Genomic DNA, 19,304 nt, shown 5'->3' on the forward strand with positions numbered 1-19,304 from the left:
AGCCACCCTATGAAGGACCCGAGGCTCAAACTACTATGCCTTCCACCATGACCATATACTCCCCTGCCATGCTTTATAGACTCGACTGCATTTACCATGGCAGCCTAATCAACCTGCAAGAATGCTTTCTTTAGATTGCCACCCTGACAAAGTGAAGCAGGATGTGCTCTTCACATAACTGCTTTAACCTCAGTGCAGGGTAGTTTCATCACCTAGGGGCATCATATTTCTTCGTCATTAGATGACTCAAGAGGTTGGTGGCACTTTTCCCCTACTTAAGACATTTTATGAAGGCTTGTTGTGCATTAGGTTGATTTTGGAGATTCTGTTTTAAAATGGAAAGGAATAACATTTGAATTCAGCTTTAAAGCAGATAAAAATAAAATTCAAGTCCAAAATCTTTGTAATTTTTTTTTTTATTGGCAGTGATTTCCACCTCACACAAACAAAAGCTCAAAATCAAAATGTTGAACAACTCAAGGAATGAACATGCAAACATAAAGACAAACCGGCAATCTTTAGATATTTCTAGAAAAAAGTAGAGGCAATGTGTCCTGAACTAAAAAAAAAAAAAGGCATTTGGCCTTTTGTTTGCAGCAAACTTAACAGCACTTTGCAAAGTGTAATTGATTTTTGGTCTTGCTTAGACAAGATTTCCCAGGCTGAGCTCAAATTAAAAAAATAAGTGCCTTTAATAACTCGTTACTGCTCATAAAATTAAACAGTAGAGTTACAGAAATAAATACTCAGTGGGGTAAGTAGTTTATTTTGCCTACTGATGTAAACACAGATATGTGTATTCCAAAAGGCCAACCAGACTCCTGAACATGCAAAAATCAAATCCAATTAAGCGGCAGAGATGACTTAACTTCCTGTTCCTTTGTAACAGAACAGGAAAATGTGCAATCCCTGCAGCATTTTTATTAACAACATATTTTGAAACAAAAGCTGATAAGTATTCACAACTGGAGTGATGTCAGTACAAACAGTAAATATTGTACCAGATGGTAATTTCACAGTTCTTGCATGTAGTCAGGAACAAGTTATAAAAGCTACAAGTAGTGCATCAATAGATAAGTCAGTATAGTTTAAGAAGCCCCTCGTTGATCACTCCCTACAGTGCACAACCAGAAAAATTATATGACTGCATTGAGCTTCTGAGGTCAAAGTGTGCTGTAAAAAAAACAATTTTCTCCCCCTTTTTATTATTATTATTAATCAAAAGTCACCCAAGCCAGTAAGAGAACCACCACGACTTTAAAGAGTAAAATAAGTTCCCCTACACCCAAAATTTATTTACAGGGAAATAAAATAAAAGCATAATAAGCTTTACATGATTAGATCAGCCCCACCACAGGCCTGTGTATCAAACTTAAAGATTGTTACCATAGAGGAACTTATTTTTCATCTGAAAAGATCAACTTCCAAGGTTTTGTGATCGTTAATGGTTCTTGAGCTGATTAGATAACCAATCAAGTCCTTCATAGAGACCGTCTCCAGTGGTGGCACAGGTTGCCTGGATGTACCAGTTCCTGCTACGCAGCGAGTGAAGCTGAAGTTTGTCTGTGAGTTCTGCAGCATTCATGGCATTAGGGAGGTCCTAGAAAGAAATCGGTGAGAAAACATTAGAACCCCACCATGTGGTGCATAGAGCCAGCCAACGAAAAAAAAATATCCCTCAAAACTTGCTCGTTTTTTAAGGCTTCCAATACTTGCCTGTTTGTTAGCAAACACTAAAAGCACAGCATCACGGAGCTCGTCCTCAGCCAACATTCTTACGAGCTCTTCTCGGGCCTCGGCACATCTCTCTCTGTCATTACTATCCACAACAAAGATGAGACCTATATAGAAATAAATAAACCAGTATTAGTATTATTATATTTTTAAACAAAAAAAGAGACTATTAAAAAAAAAAAAAAAACCTTGTGTGTTCTGGAAATAATGACGCCACAGTGGTCGGATTTTATCTTGACCACCAACGTCCCAAACTGTAAAACTGATGTTCTTGTACTCTACAGTCTCTACATTGAAACCTGAAGGAGAAAACAAATATATATTTTTGTAAGAATGCACAACACCGCATGCAAGTTGTTTTCCTGTCATGCGATATGGTAAACACAACGTTTGGCTCACCTATTGTGGGGATGGTCGTCACAATCTCTCCAAGTTTAAGTTTGTACAAAATAGTTGTCTTTCCTGCAGCATCCAAACCCACCATGAGTATCCTCATCTCCTTCTTCCCAAACATTTTAAAGAGTCCTGCAAACATATTCCCCATGACGGCGCAAGATGGGGAAACCACTTTCGTCCAAAAAGTAAATAAACTAAAAAAATAAAGTGTAGCCCCTCAAAATATTCTGTGGAGAAACACAAAAAGAAATGTAGTGAACATCAAATAAGTCTTATTGCTATTTTTTTCATTCAACCTTTATCTCTACATGTTAGTCTCTATTTAGCCTAGAGAACTCTACAAGAGAGACCTGTTTAGTAAAGAGACCAGTATGCTAAATCTTAGTTCAACTGGATCAGTGGTTATAGGGAAGCTACAATAAAGAACACAATGTTGTTCCTGCACAAACAGAATGAACATTTTGTCAAAACAAAGACAACCTTTTCACTACCAAGCATGGTCTTATTATATTTTATTGCCCTGCATATTAACTTGACTAGATATGAAATGGTACTAATCAAAGCCAATGTGAAGTAATTACCAGTACTAGTTCCCCATATACTGTAGTTTTATGTATTTATTTTACCAACATGTACAAGCTATGTAAGCATTTTTACCCCTTGGGGTGCTAGGAGGGTCCTTAAAATGTTTTGCACTCTGTTCTATTACTGCTACTGACTATTGCAAACTTTTGTAACCCCCCCTAAAAAATTATTTTGCCATTATAATCACACCTATAATTGTTTACAAGTTGCTGCTTCTAAATGCTGAAGACAAACTGTTCAAATTCTCTCCTGAAAAAGTTGTTTTTTTCATTAACTGAAACATTCAATTTATTTAATATTTAGTTATACCCATCTGTTTTTTCACAAGAGATGTTTCACCAATGCCAATATATGCATCACCATAAATCAATACTGATATGGATTCATATTTTTTTGGTCTTAAGCACACAAAGAAATTTAATTCCATGTTAGAAGGGTACGGTTGTTCCAAAAGTAGCACTATCTGCAGCTAACACTCGTATAACATGGAAGCTACTGGATACAAATCATTACATATTTACAGTATAAATTGCTTCCTGAAGAACATTTTGTACAGTTTTTTTCTAAGAACTCAAGTTTCGCCGATGGACCAGTTCAGCTCCTGGAAGTAGAGCTAAAAGTTGCCCAACTCAACTACGTAAACAAACACCGACGTTAGCTTAGCATTGTGCAATGCTACGAATACATTACATTTTAAACAAGTTATAATTGAATATGATTGACACATTTTTTAAAATACGTTAACTCGAACTGCTAACTCTCATATGAACTCAAAAAGTGGTATAAATAAAACATACTAGGACAGCATCGTTCGATAATTTTTTTTTTTTTTTTTTTGCCGTTTGTTCTCTGAAATAATCGCAGCCACGCAGTCAGCTATTCATCTTGAATACATATAATTTTTGTACGAATAGTCTCTTAAAGCAAATTGCAAAAAGGCTCTACTTACTTGAATAAATTAGTCTCCCTACTTAGTCGTTGAGCGTTTTCTTTCCTCAAGGCGTTTCCTCCTTTACAGGAAAATGGCTACAATTTGACACGTCAGAGTTTTCAGCTAACTTCCGGGAGCGTCAGACGGCGAGGTGTCGCCCCCTATGGTCAAGTGGAGAACTACATCCTCCTTTAATAGCATCACCGACTGCTTTGCGTTTTCCATTGGTTAGCCATAACATTACGACCACGGACAGATAAAGCGAGCAACTCTGATCACCTTATCAATACATAAATAACCATTCCCCTGGCAAAACATTGACATTTGTCAAATAGACAGTTGCATTCCACCAGTCACCTTTTTTCATTTCTCACTTTTCACCATTAGCATCCTCTACAAATAACTGCTAAGAAATGGCATAATTAACAAAACAAACTATACAACTTATGACGACATTTAGAAGGGAATGATTAGAATTTCAACATCAATTTAGTAAAAATCTACACTAAAATAAATATATATATTTTGATATATATACTGCCTGAAAAGCATTTGTTTCTTTCTTTCTTTATTTTATTGAAATTAAAAAATGTACCCTTTAACAATTTAGGCATAAACAGTAAATTAGTTTAACAGTTTTATGTTACTGATGTAAAAGGACAGCATAAAATTATGATCATTGAACGTGCATGCTGCTACCCTCTCTGGGCCTGAATTAATTTCAGAGGAGTTGAGACAAAGTATAAAACTGTTTTATAAGTTTATTATTATTATTATTATTATTATTATTAATAATAATAATAATAATAATAATAATAATCATAAAGATGGCTTTTACCACACAGTAAAAAAAAATCAGAATCTTTGATAACATGTGTGTGTGTGTGTGTGTGTGTGTGTGTATATATATATATATATATATATATATATATATAAAATGTATGTACTAATTAATGTTAAAGGAAGGAATACACAGTATGAGTCTGTCCTAGTATTGTGCTGCTGTCAATAACGTATTAACAGAAGCATAATTTTTAATGCAATTTTTTTCTTTTTAGCCATTCCCGTTTTGATTAACCAATTTTAAAATGTTTGAACTTCATAGCAGTTTAAATATACACAATACCTTAATGCAGCCTGATGATCTACACCATCATTTTCAATACTTAGATTAGTTAGGTCCTTTGAGATATTTATTTTCAAACATTTCAAATTCGCCCACCACCTCAGGCACAACGAAGCCATTAAGGAACCGTCTAACCCTGTTATTGTAGGGAAAGTTGAATTTTAACCAGGGTCAACTATGCCTGCTAACCCCAGCAGAGGGGGCAGCAGAAGGGGAGAAGGCCACAGAGGAGAACAGCAGGAGGCTGGAGGACCACACAGTGAAACCTCATAATGCCGCCTCACTCTTCAACCATAATTTGTGGTTTCGCCTCATTGAATGGCAGCAAAATTGCTTTCAGTAAATGCCTTTTTTTTTTTCCTCCAATGTGTTAAAGGCAATTATTGCAGCAAATATTTACTTTCTTGATCATTGTACCCTCTTCTGCAAAGTGGTGCTGTCTATTCAGTTTGGGTATCATTTTGCTATTGCAGTTGAAAAATGTTTTATTACGCTTGCTATTGAATAAAAACAAAATAATGCTGCCTTCTTTCTTTTAGTTTGAAGACATTGTCAACATGCAAAAATCTGTTAAAGAAGAGCGAAACAGAGCACAATGTGACCAAATGCATTATTGTATTGTTTTATTTAGATCAGACTATAATTTATGACAGGGTTGTTGTTTTTTTGCCATTTACTTGAAATCTATTCCAGTTTTTTAAAATTAATAAATATAATTTATCTTTAAACTTATATTTACATCTGAACTGGGAGATGAGTTTGAAAATCAGCTCAAGATGTAGCTGTGAAAATAAAACTGTGAACAAAATGACACTTTTGAAAAACTAAAGTCAGAGCCAGCCTGGACTCAGACATGACCATCCATCCATCCATCCATCCATCCATCCATCCATCCATCCATCCATCCATCCATCCTCTGTCTTTACCTGCTTCTTCCATTCGGATCAGTTTGTTTTTTTAAATGCATCTCATAAACTTTCAGCTGAAATTGCATAATGTCACATAAAAGTAAATGCTTATTTGTAGCACAAAATTCATTTTTGTTGACAACTTGTTGATCTGACCTCCACTGATGTCATGATGGATTTGTTTGGTTTGTGCTGCCTCAGTAAAGTGAGCTTGACTTGCACTGAAATCTTTAGGATTCACAGCAACAGCAAATACAAATTCAAAAAGAAAAAGAAAATAATAAAATAATCCATAAAATGAGATTTGAGTCATTTGTCCAACTTTAGGGTTATTTTATATTTTTAATCCCACATTATTTCCCAAATTTGGAGTAAAAAAAAAACCCTGAAATTTGATCTTAGAGTCTGGACTTTGGGTTCAAATTCATTATTTAACAATAACTTGAATATGAATTAATGCGCAGGTAAAATACCACTATCAGGCACAAATATTTCACTTTAATAATGAAAGCAAATAAAACAAATTTACAATTAAAGTTAAAATTAGCTGTCTGGGAGGGTATTTCTAACATCAGATTGTTTTTAGTTTACTTCAAATTAAAAGTTTTCTTTTAGAAATGAGAGAACATTTTGTATGTTGTCGTGCTCACATTGTGCCTGTTTGACCATTAAATATCACCAGTACAGGCTGTTCAAACCTACAGCTGGTATAAGTAGGGTTGTTAAAGGACCACTATAGATGATCAATCAAATCCAATAAGTTTTCCAGCTGGGTGGTTGAATATATTTTATAAATGATAGTCCTTTTAGGTTCCAGTGGTAACAGCTGGACTGGTGCAAACCAACAAATCACAGCAAACGAACAATGAAAAATAATAAAACCCATTAAAAGCTGTGCACTGTTTGGTCACATTTCCTGAAAACAAGCTAAAAAGAAAATTCAAAGACAAAAGTAGACCTCACATGCATAAAAAGTAAAAACTACTAAAACAGTTGTCTTAAAATATTTACAGTATATTTTCTTCTTAAATGAGCATTTTTTAGCTCTGACAAATTAAAATATATATATATATATTAAAAAGCAATACAGTATTATTACTTTAAAACCTCTATATATGGAGATTTCAGTGAAAAATAAAACACCTTTACTGGGTTGATATCACCAAATTATTCACGTACCATGTACAGTTTGGATCCATGAGGTCCCACTAAATCCACTTTTCTCCATAGGCTAACCCAGCGGTAATATCCATTTGAGGGGCTCTCTTCCTTCTTTTCGTCTTCATATCTCACTAGATCCTGACAGTTGTGATGTGTGGACAGACGACTAGAAAAAGGACAGTAGGGGGGTGTATATATCGCACAGCACCCATCTGAAAGCACACACACAAACACACAAACGCAAACAAATTTTGATGGCACCGCTGGTGTACACGCCTAACAACGATGTCCCACACATACAAAAACTCGCTCACGCAGGCGCACATGTACACTCCTTTTTTTTTTTTTTTTGGATTTATTTTTTTTTCTCAGATTTTCTCTTTATTCTTGGTAAATGTCAATCCCCAGATGCCCACCTGGGGGGCCACAGCCTCGTGGGGGTACATCAACAGTAAAACTCAAGCGGTCCAAGTAGGTCTCTCTGGAACAGAACATGTCACGTGTGTGTAGCAGCAGTAAAAAAAATGGGAACTAAACCATCAAATGTGATGTAATTTCAAATTACCTGAGTCATTTATGGCAAAACGCAATGTATATTTAGGGTTCATGAGTCTTAGAGCAAGTTGTGAATAGAAGAGGGCTGCCAAGGGGCAAAACAGGCTTTGCAGTAGGAAGTGGGTAAGGTCTCAGTAGGGGCCTGACTCCCCTCTGAGACAAGGCTTAGTAAGAATAAAAACGCACAGTAAGGGGCTTGGGAAAGCTTGTGTGTGTGTAAGTGTGAGACAGTGACATAGAAAAAGAATGCATCAATGCTGAGGTTTTAATGCTTTAGAAATAACTTCTCTGCTAGTTTTAACCACTTACACTATGTTTTACCAACTTTTTTTTAAATTAGGGGTTTGTGTTTTGGGGGTTCAGCAATCATAATGGCAATAATAGATGCACATTATGAAACGGCCCTGGGACAACCAATGGACTGCAGTGTGAGCTATACAAAGGAGTCGGTTTGGGTTAAGCAAGGCTGGAACTCGGATGGACAAGCATGGGATGCCTCCCTCTGCGTCCCATGTACTGGATTATAGGGCGGGCAAAATCCCAAAGGTGGTGTGAAGCAGGAAACAAACCGAACATTATTACAACGACCTGTATCGTTGCCATGAGAGGGTCCATGCTGGCTTCCTCCATTGGCAGCAAGTCCCACTGGGCACCCTACCCCACGCCTCTCACAGTAGGGGGCGCTAAAGAGAGAGACGGGCCGGGGCAAAAGGATAAATGCGCACCAGTGTCGCCTGCCAGTCACCTTTGTATGGCGATTGTCAGCACCCTGAAAAGGTCGTTAAGGGGATTTACATAAAATTTTGCACTCCGCCCTGAATACACACAGAATTGTTCACGACTGCGTAGTATTTTGACATTAAAGAATAAAGGGAATTCATTTGAGGTATAGCAGTTTTATCTGATTGCTGGTAACAATTTTAAATGCATATGAAAAGTTGAACTTAGACAGCATCAAACGAGCCCGAAGACTGGTCTTAGTCCTCTGACTTCAAATTATTTATCTTTTTTTTTTTAATGTATTTGTGAGCTTTTCATTCGTATCGGGAACTTTCTATGTAGAGTCCAATGGTGGAGATGTTGTGAGACATCCGTGACAGATGGTTAAGACAAGCTCCTAGAAAACGTACTTCCTCAGAATGAACATGGGCCCCTTGGGTTCGGGAGGGGCCCTGTGTTAGAGTGGGAACTGCTCGGATATGGGTAAACTGGCAAGGTGTGAGGGTACACATCGATCTAAACGTCCATGCCAGAGAACTGGATTTCCTGAAGGATGACTAAGTTGGACGTGAGGTTACCATGGTCGATTTCTTCAGGTTTCTAGTATCCTCTCATGGCCTACATTTAGCCATATATCATAGGGTATGAACTAAAAGGCCATTTTGTTTGTTGCATATGCTGCTCTTTCTTTGAAACTTGCATTAGGCGTGCACATTGGCTGTGATGACGGGCCACTTCAAGATGAAACAATAAAGAGGATAAAGGCGTTTCTTTGAAAGACTTTCTTGTCTGCCTCAGTGGGTTGGTTTGAAGTCGATTCATGTTTGCTTTGTATACAAGTTTTTAAAGCTTGTCCCACCCTGTTGGCTGTTTTAATCCAACTATATCCCAATAAAGAAGGCATCAAAGATTACAGTATGAACCTGTTGTACTATGGGGTTGATGACTGGTTTGAATGATCAGCAGTAAATTAAAATGTGTCATTGCAAAGGAGCCATCATCAAATCTGAATTTTGGGGAGTTTTCTCTCATCATAGTTGTGCTAAATTCTGTGTGACACTATCCCAGCTTGCTATATCAACTTTTTGGCATACGAGACATAGAGAATTTGATTTTGAGCATCCCCTTTGGCTCTTTTAGATGCCTCACAGTGACAGACCTAACATGCTCCCAAACTTGTCCAAGTACCGGTAGTGTTTTTATTGCAACTGACAACATATCTGCCTCAGTCATGTAAGCCCCTTGTAGATGATCCTTACCTGCCTGAAAAATTGGAGGTGTTTTGAACACTGAAGCTCAGACCCTGCACTGTGCAATCACAGTTAACACACATCTTTTCAAAAGAATGCATTCTTTTTCAATGCTGCGTATTTCATTCATTCTGCAAGTAATGAATCTACCATCAGTTTGGTGTAAGTTTGATCATGTAGTTTTGCATGCATGTGCGTGTGTGTTTGCATTTTTGTGGGAGTGTGCGTTTTGTTTGCGTGTTTGGCGTGTGTGTCTCTTTCAATGGCGCACCTGTCTGCCTTGAGGCTGGAAAGATACGGTCTCTCATTTCTCTGGCACTCGTAATGCATTAGAAGGCTTGTCATTGTGCTTTACCTAAGGTCCCTGACAAGCTATTTGACACTCTTGACAGGGTCAGAGGTGTCAACCTGCTCAGACTGACAGTGAGATGGACGCACGAGGGCACGGGCAAATGAGGCCTCTGTCCGAGTCAGCTGCAAATTGTTGCCTTGGGGCACGTTGCTGCTTCGCCAAGTCCGGATGCAGTCGTGTTTGATGCATAGATGGAGAAGAGGATAAAAGTGGTGCAGGTTTTGCCAAATTTAAACCTAAATCATTTATATCTGGTTTGACTTCTTTGGTGTCACCACAGTTTACGACCTTCTCTCATATGCTTCCAGAACAAATATGGAGACATACAACAGACAGAATAATGATTATATGACCAAAGTACGTCATAATTAGCTGGATCTATCAAAGGAAGTGTACAGTTTGTGTTCACTTGCATGTAAAGATGCGTAGAACTCCAGGCTTGTTAAGAACCACAAAATGGCAAACAATCTAGCTGAATCTGCACAAGATGGAAACAATGGCACAATGCATTCTGAAGTCCTAAATCCTTGTTAAGACCCTCCATCTTTCAAACTAAACTGGATCACACCAAGAATCTCCTATCCCTTTATCCTGGTTAGATCCTCTAATCCCTCAGCCATTTTCCATTCTTTCCCTTTTGCTCATTTCAAATGGCAGCTGTTTGGTTCTGCGGCACAGGAACGTTGAGAATTTGTCCTCTTAGCGAAGAAAAGTAACCATACTGAGAAAAAGGAAGAACAGCTTGACAGAGCCAGGAATGCTATGGATCTCCTTAAGTCCCGTAATGAGATGTTTTCTCTGCTTGGAGCTTGTATTGACATTGAGACTATTTATTTCCCCAAAGTAATAGATTGAGAGAATAATATGTAGGGGTGGGAAAGACAACACAAAGTGATTTAAGTCACAAGGTAGCCAAAGTTTTGGTGCCTCTCTCTGTGTGACATGTGAGTCTTAATATTGATCTTTTGAACAAATGTGAAACATTTTATTCAAATGTTAAAAACAAACCTGGTTCCATAAATACATGTAGCCAGCAAATGTTGACATGTAAAAAAAAAAAAATATGACTAGAGATGTATGAAACTTCCTGGAGGCTTGAGACCTTCCAATTAGAGACTAATGTCATCTATATTAACCCCTCACCCCCCTCACTCACTTGGCTTTATAGAGGGAAGGACAAGGGGGTTAGGGTTGCCTCAATAAAAACAGCACTAAAAAGCAATTACAGTGCTGTGAAGAATGGGACTTGTCAGTAATTTGCTGTCTAAAACCAAGGAGATTGCAGGTCTGGGGCCGACAGGAATTCTGAGCCTGCAATGCAGTGTGGGAAAAGCAGTGGGAAGGCAAGCACCACCCTTTGTGAGGTAATTACTGGAACTACCAGAGGCCAGCGCCAGTCCCTGCTAATGATAACCCCTCTCCTCGCCTCGGCTAGTCACCTTGTAATTGATATACACAATCTCACTGACTCAGTTCAGGGTGACACAGACTGATTTGGACATACTAGGGATTGTCTTTTAAAGACGATCTGGAGAATCAAAACACAACTGTTAGGTTGCAAATGATCTTAATAATCAAATAATGTGTTCTCAGCATATCGATAACTGAATTACGGAGGGATAGGGTCAGACACAAGACATGCAAATACAACGGATGTTCTAAGCATTTGTTGTTTTTGTGTTAAATAATTTACACGTCACAGTTTCATACTTATCACAGCAGCTACTTTTTTTCTGAAAATACTAAACAATAAAAGCAGCTTTGTTGTAATAGATGGGTTTAATTCATGTCACATCCTGTTTCAAGTTGATTCTTTTCTTTGCATCATTTGTTTTATTAACCACCCTCCAGAACTTTGGATACTAAATTTGGCTCATTATTTTCAACCACTTATTTAGTTCAAGCTTTTTTTATGCTTTTTTCAAAGGCTATTCAGTTCACAAAAACAATATTCTAATATGACACGAACCCTTTAGGCACCTGGTTCAGCTATTTACAGCTGCAAGATGAGCAGGTAGTCCTATTTTCTTCCTAATACAAAACAATTTAAACTTTGTTTCAAGGGAAAATAATACAATTCTAGTAGAAAACGTGTGTTTGGAGGTGCACGCTTTGTGAATTTGATGCACCTGCATATTTTAATTCGTTCAGATGAGTGAGAATAGAGTAAGTAAAACAGAAGAAGAAAAAAAGTATAAATCTAATTTTGCTTTGATCATCTTTCAGGTGATGTCTCAATAAAACAAACGTGGCACAACCACAATCGTGCTGCTGTTCGGTGTATTTATTATTATTTTTTTACTATTAGTGCCGAGCGTATTTTTAGTTAACGATTTTCTTTGTTCATATTATTACTGTTTTTCTTTTACATTTTATACTTTTGTTGGATGTAACTGGAACCCTGTGTACACAATTTCGTTCTATCACCTGTACCACATGTGGTGCGTATGACAAATAAAGAACCTTGAATCCTTGAATTGTTGAATCACATGTTGGGCCCAGGCGACAGTGAGGGCTGCCATGTTTCTGTGATTAACTGAATGTGTTGTAAGAGCCTGCTTTTATAAAATAAATGAAAATAATAAAAATATATATATATATTAAAAAAATGCATGTTTGAAATGGCCACATATGACAATTAAACTGTGATTCTGATCCTTCCCGCTGTATCACTCAGAGCTACAGAGACATAAAAGATGACCAGTGATTAATCATGTCTGTCTCCTCCTCCTTCGCCTCCTCCTCCTCCTCCTCCTCCTTCGCCTCCTCCTCCTCCTCCTCTCTGCAGCCCACTGCAGGATGACCCCTCATCAACCTTCCAGCCTCGGCTCCTCATCAGCGGCTCCTCTGACAAACCAAACTGAAAAATCAGCATCACTTTCAACTATGCACACCTTTAGGAGCATCAAGTGCATTAGTATGCCTCCCATACCCCCCCACCCTTCCCCTTTGTCATCACCCCAGCTTGACTGATGCTCTTGTAAGTACGAAGGTGGCAAAATTCCTTTGTTGGTCTCGACAATACAATCAGGCACTTCAAAAGAGGATAAGGCTGCTTTACAGGTGTCACGTCTCTACTTTTGATGGTTCGCCTCTTTAGAAATCTTTCAGATAACGATTTATCCTCATTCACGACACGTACCGTGCTTGGGGGGTCTTAAAAGAGACGATCTTCTGCTTTGATTGATGCAGATGTTCTGATTTAAAGACACAAACAAGATTTTATTAGTTTTGTACTTTTGAGTCAGTGTCAAAAACTAGAAAAACACATTAGTGAAACATTAGATGAAATTTGGGGGGGATGATGAAATGTGAAATAAGATAACTTTTAGGTTAAATAAATGAGAATCTAACATAAGAGCTTTGTATGTAGGTGGATTGACAAAAGTTAAATCACTGATTTCTGCTTTTCAAGTCGGTGTTCATTAATCATATCCTACACATGACTATTTCTGTTCCACATCTGGATCCAGTGGAGTGCACAGGGAGTAAAACGATGCTTTGAAACCAACAGGAGTGATCTGACTTTAGACAGAAGAACGCATTGACATCAAAAGACAGGCTTCAAAGTCAGTTACATAATGAAGCGCCCACACGCTGCACTTGTCTCTGTGGTTCGAGTTTGTCCTGTCACCTTTGGAGGGTATGACCTACAAAAAAAAAGGCTTTGAGACACATTCTTTTATACTGCAGTCAGAATAAAAAAAATAGTTTGAGATGTTTACTTTCGACGTTTTATCTTTTTTTATAAATTCAAAATGGTCTTTAAATGTTTACACTGATATTCAACTAAGCTCTTATTCTATCAATCATACAATTAACTTAATTATGGTGGCCCTGAGGTGTAAATGAACAACATTTGAAAAAAAAAAACAGAATTACATTAAGCCATAGTGGAAGTGGTCGAAGCCGAAGTGGCCGAAGTGGCCAAAGCAGAAGTGGCCAAAGCAGAAGTGGCCAAAGCGGAAGTGGCCAAAGCAGAAGTGGCCAAAGCAGAAGTGGCCGGAATCACATTTGAAAAAATGTAATTAAGGTAATTTAGTTTTTAATTCTGTTTTTTCAAATGTGATTCTGGCCACTTCTGCTTTGGGCAATTCCACTTCAGCCACTTCCACTTTAGCTTAATGTAATTCCATTTTTTCAATTGTCATTCTGGCCACTTTCGCTTTGGCCGCTTCGGCTACTTCATCTTCGGCTACTTCCGCTTCAGCCACTTCTGCTTTCGCTTAATGTAATTCAGTTTTTTTTCAAATGTGATTCTGTTTTTTCAAATGTGATTCTGATTTTTCAAATGTGATTCAGTTTTTTCAAATGTGATTCCGGCTACTTCCGCTTTGACCACTTTTGCTTTGGCTTAATGTAATTCCATTTTTTTCAAATGTTGTTGTGTTTTTTTCTAATTTAATTTAGTTTTTTTGAAATGTAATTCCGTTTTTTTTTCCAAATGTTGTTCATTTACACCTCAGGGCCACCGTAGTCATCGTTTCAGCCTGTATGTTTTGATCTCTGTGATGTTTCTTGTTGGAACTTCAAAAGGATTTGGAGAGAAACAGACTCGGACTGGAACCAGAGTGTGACTTCGGTGGGATTATTTGCATTGTGTGACGTGAGTGTGGCACCACTTTACAGAACATAAATCGCTGTAGTCTGTCTTGCGACAGGTGGATTTTTTTTAAATGCATACAGAGGTCTCTAGTGAGTGTCGGTGTTAAACTCGAGAAATAAAATAATAAAAGACACATTGCAATTCAGGCTATTGTTCCCCATTTATATGGTTATTGGGCTGTGCCACTTGTCAGGTCGCATCAAAGTCCTCACAGTCAGGACACCCCTTCTCCCAGCGGAGTCGCCTCAGCCTCCTCTGGCAACTACCTGCGAACAATGTTCATCTCACATGGGTGACAAAAGCTGCAGCAGGACGGTCTGACTGAAGGGCCCATTTCCTTCACCTCTACACCAAATCTGCTTGGAGCAGTTCCTACACCAGAAGTTTTCAGGTTGTCATCAAATGTGTGCCCAAGGATTTACCCATAGGGTAAACTATGACAGACAGCTTTAAGCATTGATGTGGGGATGTGCAGATAAATGAGTCCACATGAGGGGTACCTCTTTCATAGTGTTTCCACTCTGGAGGCCGTGTATCAACCTTTCTGAGCGATAAGGGGGTTAGATAGCAGTGAGACCTGGCCTCTGGTGGTGACTGTGTTGCATGACTCAAAGACTGTCAGGGGTCCAGAGGCAGGGCTGAAGCACTGGTGGGCTCTATTCACACTCTGGCTCTAATCTGTCCTGAGATCAGGTGTTTCTCTTCCACAAAGCTGCATCTTTTTTTAAACTCTCACTGCTAAGACTGTTCCGTTAATTTGGTTTTCAACACACAGCTGGCTCCTTCATTGGTCAAAGGAGTGAAATTATTAGTTCAGCCAGTGATGTAGTCTACGTGATATGCGGGCAATCGAAGTATGCCCACTAGTAAAGCTTAAGAACCCGCTTAAAAGTGCTTAATGATACATGATATATACATGACATATCATTAGGCATGCGTCATTGATATGGTAAACGGCAGTTAAATGATTCTGTAGCAATCTCTCTGTATGCAGCACTTGTTTATTACATTTGCTTATCCAGCAAATTATTGTATAATTCTGTACTTACATAATCCTTGAACATGTTTTGCTTTGATACTGTTTTATAAATTCTATAACATGTTTTTAATACCAAGCCAACGGTTGTACAAAGTTTGTTGTGCATTTATTCAAATATATGAGCATCAGAGAAATTTGGAAATGTTCTATACGCTTAAAAATCAAAATAAATTGATGATTACATTGTACTAACAGGTGTACATTGATTTCTAAGCACAGTATACCCACTATAAAAATGTAGACTCCACCACTGAGTTCAACCTTATTTCCAATCATTTTAGCCATGAGAACACCATGACTCGTGTTTGTGTGTGGCTCAGTGATGGGCTTGCGACCTGTTCAGGGTGTGCCCCGCTTCCTCGTGATGACTGCTGGAGATAGGCACCAGCTCTTCACGACCCGCAAAGAAAATAGATAAATAGATGGATGTTTATGTGCTATTTGTGAGCTCATGACTGGCATTTCACTCATCAACAAAGTTTGTGACGAAATTCTTCTTTTTGTGTAAAGAAATTAAAAATATCTGCAAGTTTAGATAATTCTTTGAAAAAAAATCTAAATTTTTTTGATGGTCAAAAATAACAGCTATTGTGTCAAAGGCTTTTCCTCCTTGTGTCATTGAGATCACTGAAGTCTGGGAGAAAACAAATTAGATTGGGCAAACATGGCTTCATACCATTTGGTAGCGAGGCAAAGGGGCGTCCAAGTCGAGCTGGAAAGAACAAAGCTCTTCCAAGAGACCATGTTTTCTGTGTATGATTCTGATCTGAACGTTTTATTGTTTGTTCCCTAGTAGACAGCTAGATCTTGCCTCGTGCATTTGTGTGGTTTGAAATTTGCAAAGATCCATACATTTTAATACATGCAAGTTTATCAAAGCATTAATGTATGAAGCATGGTACGAAGTGACTGTGACTGATGCTGCTTTTTGTGGTGCAGGCACATCGTTTGGTAAAGTTAGATGAAATGCAGCAAGCCTTGACTCAGAAAGCTGCACTATGTTGCAGCATCTCCAGGTTTGATGCTGTGCATGCGCTTGAGATTGTTAAATTACATGTTTGGGTTTAATAAATGTGGTGCATATTTACAAATTGATTACACATTTGACTGTTTGCAGCACCTAAAGTGACGATTTGGACCTTTTGACGTGGAGTCAAAGATATGACAGTTAATATCTTACCTGTTGTAGATATTTCCTCTGCTCACACAGACATGTTCGTGCTGCTGCTCTGCATATTGTTTTACACTATTAGTGCTTAACGCATTTTTATTTAATGTTTTTTTTAGTTCATATCTTAGATCTTAGTAATGATTTTCTTTTACATTTTATACTTTTGTTGGATGTAACTGGGACCCTGTGTACACAATTTTGTTCCACCTCATGTACCACATGTGGTGCGTATGATAAATAGCCTTGAATCTCTTTGAATGGTCTCAGTTTGAGCAAAATAAAAGAGTTTAAGTTTATCAAAACCAAGACGCTAACAGCTGGTGAGTTCAGGTGGATTTGTTTGGGCCATGTTGACACGTAAATAACAGAAAGTGGGATTTGGCATACTTAAACAACTTCAGTGTTATCTCAATAATGCGTGCAATTTTTAATTTTTAAACCTTTATTTTGCTGTTAAATATATATTACTTGATAGAAAGACTGAGATATTTGACAGCTTGTAGCTATTTTCAAATAATCATATATCCATCTATATAATCTTATATTTATATGCGAGTAACCTTGCAATGAGAAATTGGCATTAAAAAAAAGTTCAGATTTATGTTTTTTATGGCATAAATCCACTTTGGCCTTTGTCCCTCCTCAGATTAGTGGTTACAAATAACTCTTGTCAAACTTTAACTCTTTTTCCTCCAAACTGAGATTGTTTAGAAATGGTAAATGGTAAATGGACTGTACTTATTTATCGCCTTTCTATCTAATCAAGATGCTCAAAGCGAAAGCTATCTACAACAGGTAAAATACTCCTCATTCATAATTTTTCCATAGAACCTCACTTCAAAATGTCTGAAACATCACTTTAAAGTCTGTGTTAGTTTCCAAATTAACCTCTGTTTTTCTTGTCACCTAACATTCTCATGAAATGAGTTAAAACAAAATATTAAATCATAGAAACTTTGCTCCATAGTTTGAGTTTTCATCAAAGTTTTCACTGCTGTGTTGCTACATTTTATTAATATGTAAGGCATTAATATTATCTTATTATTCTTTATTATTAGTTTTCATGCTAATCTTTGTATTTGGTTTTCATTGCGTTTGGTGTTTCTTCCTTTTTGTTTCTAACTCAAATTTCAAATTTGCATATTTGATGGGACTGTTTGGCTCAACTGGACCAGTCAGACTCTATACATTCTTTGTACCGCTTATTAAATGCACAAGTCATATAGTTTTTGTTTCTTTGTTTTATTTTTATGTTACAGAGTTAGCTTTTAGAAATCTATTACAGGCAGTAGGATGAACAAAATCTGTCAGTGATAACAAAGAGATGAGGTAAAAAGGCTACAGAGTGACAAGTCACAACACTGCTTAAAAAAAAAAAACATATTTCTGCAAATATATAATTTTTACTCACTAATATTTACATTACATGAAATAAATAATTATAAAAAAAACCATCAAATTTTAAAAACTCATAAAATTTGAGAGCTACTTTGTACAAAACTTTGGATTTAAAGGCAAAAAATATGAGAAAAGAACCACGTGTCCACTCACATTTAAAGTAAATCGATGCTAGAACAGATCCAGGTTCTGCTGCTGCTGGTCATTAAAGATGACTTAAAAATGAAACTGGTTGGAGTTGTTTATTGATAATTTCAGTCCTGTTATAGGTGGGCATTGAGACCTAAATGCCTGAGACATACATTACACCGGCTGTAAACAGAAACTTTACACAGCTGAGACCATCAGTGGAATAGTATCTTTCTGCCTTTGCAGTCAATAGACCTTTCAAAAAATAAATATTTTTCAGTAGTTCTCAAATTAAAAAAATAAAAGCATGAATAATCCTTTGCCCTACAGATGCCCTGAGGTGCAAAAACACAAGATTGGACAAAACTGAGCAACAAAACTAAAAAATGCACAAAGGTTTTCAGCAACCACAACAATAAAACAAAACCGATTATTATTTTTTTCATATAAAACACAACTTAGACAACAAATTTGACAAAACATAAAAAAAAAAAAAACTGAAATAATCTAAATCGCATAAAACATTTTTTTGTGAAATGTCACACACACACACAAGCAAACAAAAACTAAATTCTTGACATGGTTTTACTATTACTTTGTTGTACTAACTCCTGCTATTTGTTAGTACCGGTATTTGCCCGGTCTTGCGTTGGTTTGTCCATCTAGGCACTACTGTCTCAACACACTCATACACAAACAAAAGAAATAATGAAAAAAATAAAAACCATAAATCTCTATTTTACCCTATTTGGTTAAATGGGAGTTACTTTATGCAAGAATTTGTCAAACTTCACTTTTTTCTTTTAAATCAAACTACGTCTTTCACAGAAAGAATCAATACATGCAAAGAATGTACATATACAAAGATATACTCTATGTGAGGACCTAAACAGAAACACACAATATTTTAGCAGCATTTAAATAAGGGAAGTATTAATAGCTTCAGTGATGCTGCTCTTTGTTTAGTTTGGAGAAAGAGGAAGCCACAGCCCACGATCATTCCATACGCAGGTTTTGGTTATTATTTTACTGCAACTGCAAACGGAACTGCATTAAATACATCGTATTACTTGCATCGTTGCCATTTTTGACTTATCTTAGCAGAGTATCCCTCTGTGTCTAGAGTTAACAACTAGATGGAGTGAAAGTCCTTTTTATAAATAGGTTTTCCCCCCACACCAAGTCTCGTGATAATACTGTCTAAAACAAGAAGAACATGCTTCATATTTTTCATCAAGATACA

General features: G+C 37.2%; 1 protein-coding gene across 1 annotated transcript; it reads right to left on the reverse strand.

Moving 5' to 3' along the window:
- Nucleotides 1-398: 398 nt before the first annotated feature.
- arf1 (ADP-ribosylation factor 1) lies at nt 399-3,769 on the reverse strand. Its single transcript, XM_037682322.1, has 5 exons — nt 3,665-3,769; nt 2,134-2,357; nt 1,923-2,033; nt 1,717-1,841; nt 399-1,600 (listed from the first exon to the last, which is right to left on the reverse strand). Exons 2-5 carry the CDS (start codon nt 2,276-2,278, stop codon nt 1,442-1,444), a joined length of 540 nt encoding a protein of 179 aa, XP_037538250.1. The 5' UTR covers nt 2,279-2,357; nt 3,665-3,769; the 3' UTR covers nt 399-1,441.
- Nucleotides 3,770-19,304: the final 15,535 nt, after the last annotated feature.

This window comes from Nematolebias whitei, chromosome 9 (assembly GCF_014905685.2).
Source record: "Nematolebias whitei isolate Nwh7 chromosome 9, NemWhi1, whole genome shotgun sequence".
NCBI classification, from domain to species: domain Eukaryota; kingdom Metazoa; phylum Chordata; class Actinopteri; order Cyprinodontiformes; family Rivulidae; genus Nematolebias; species Nematolebias whitei.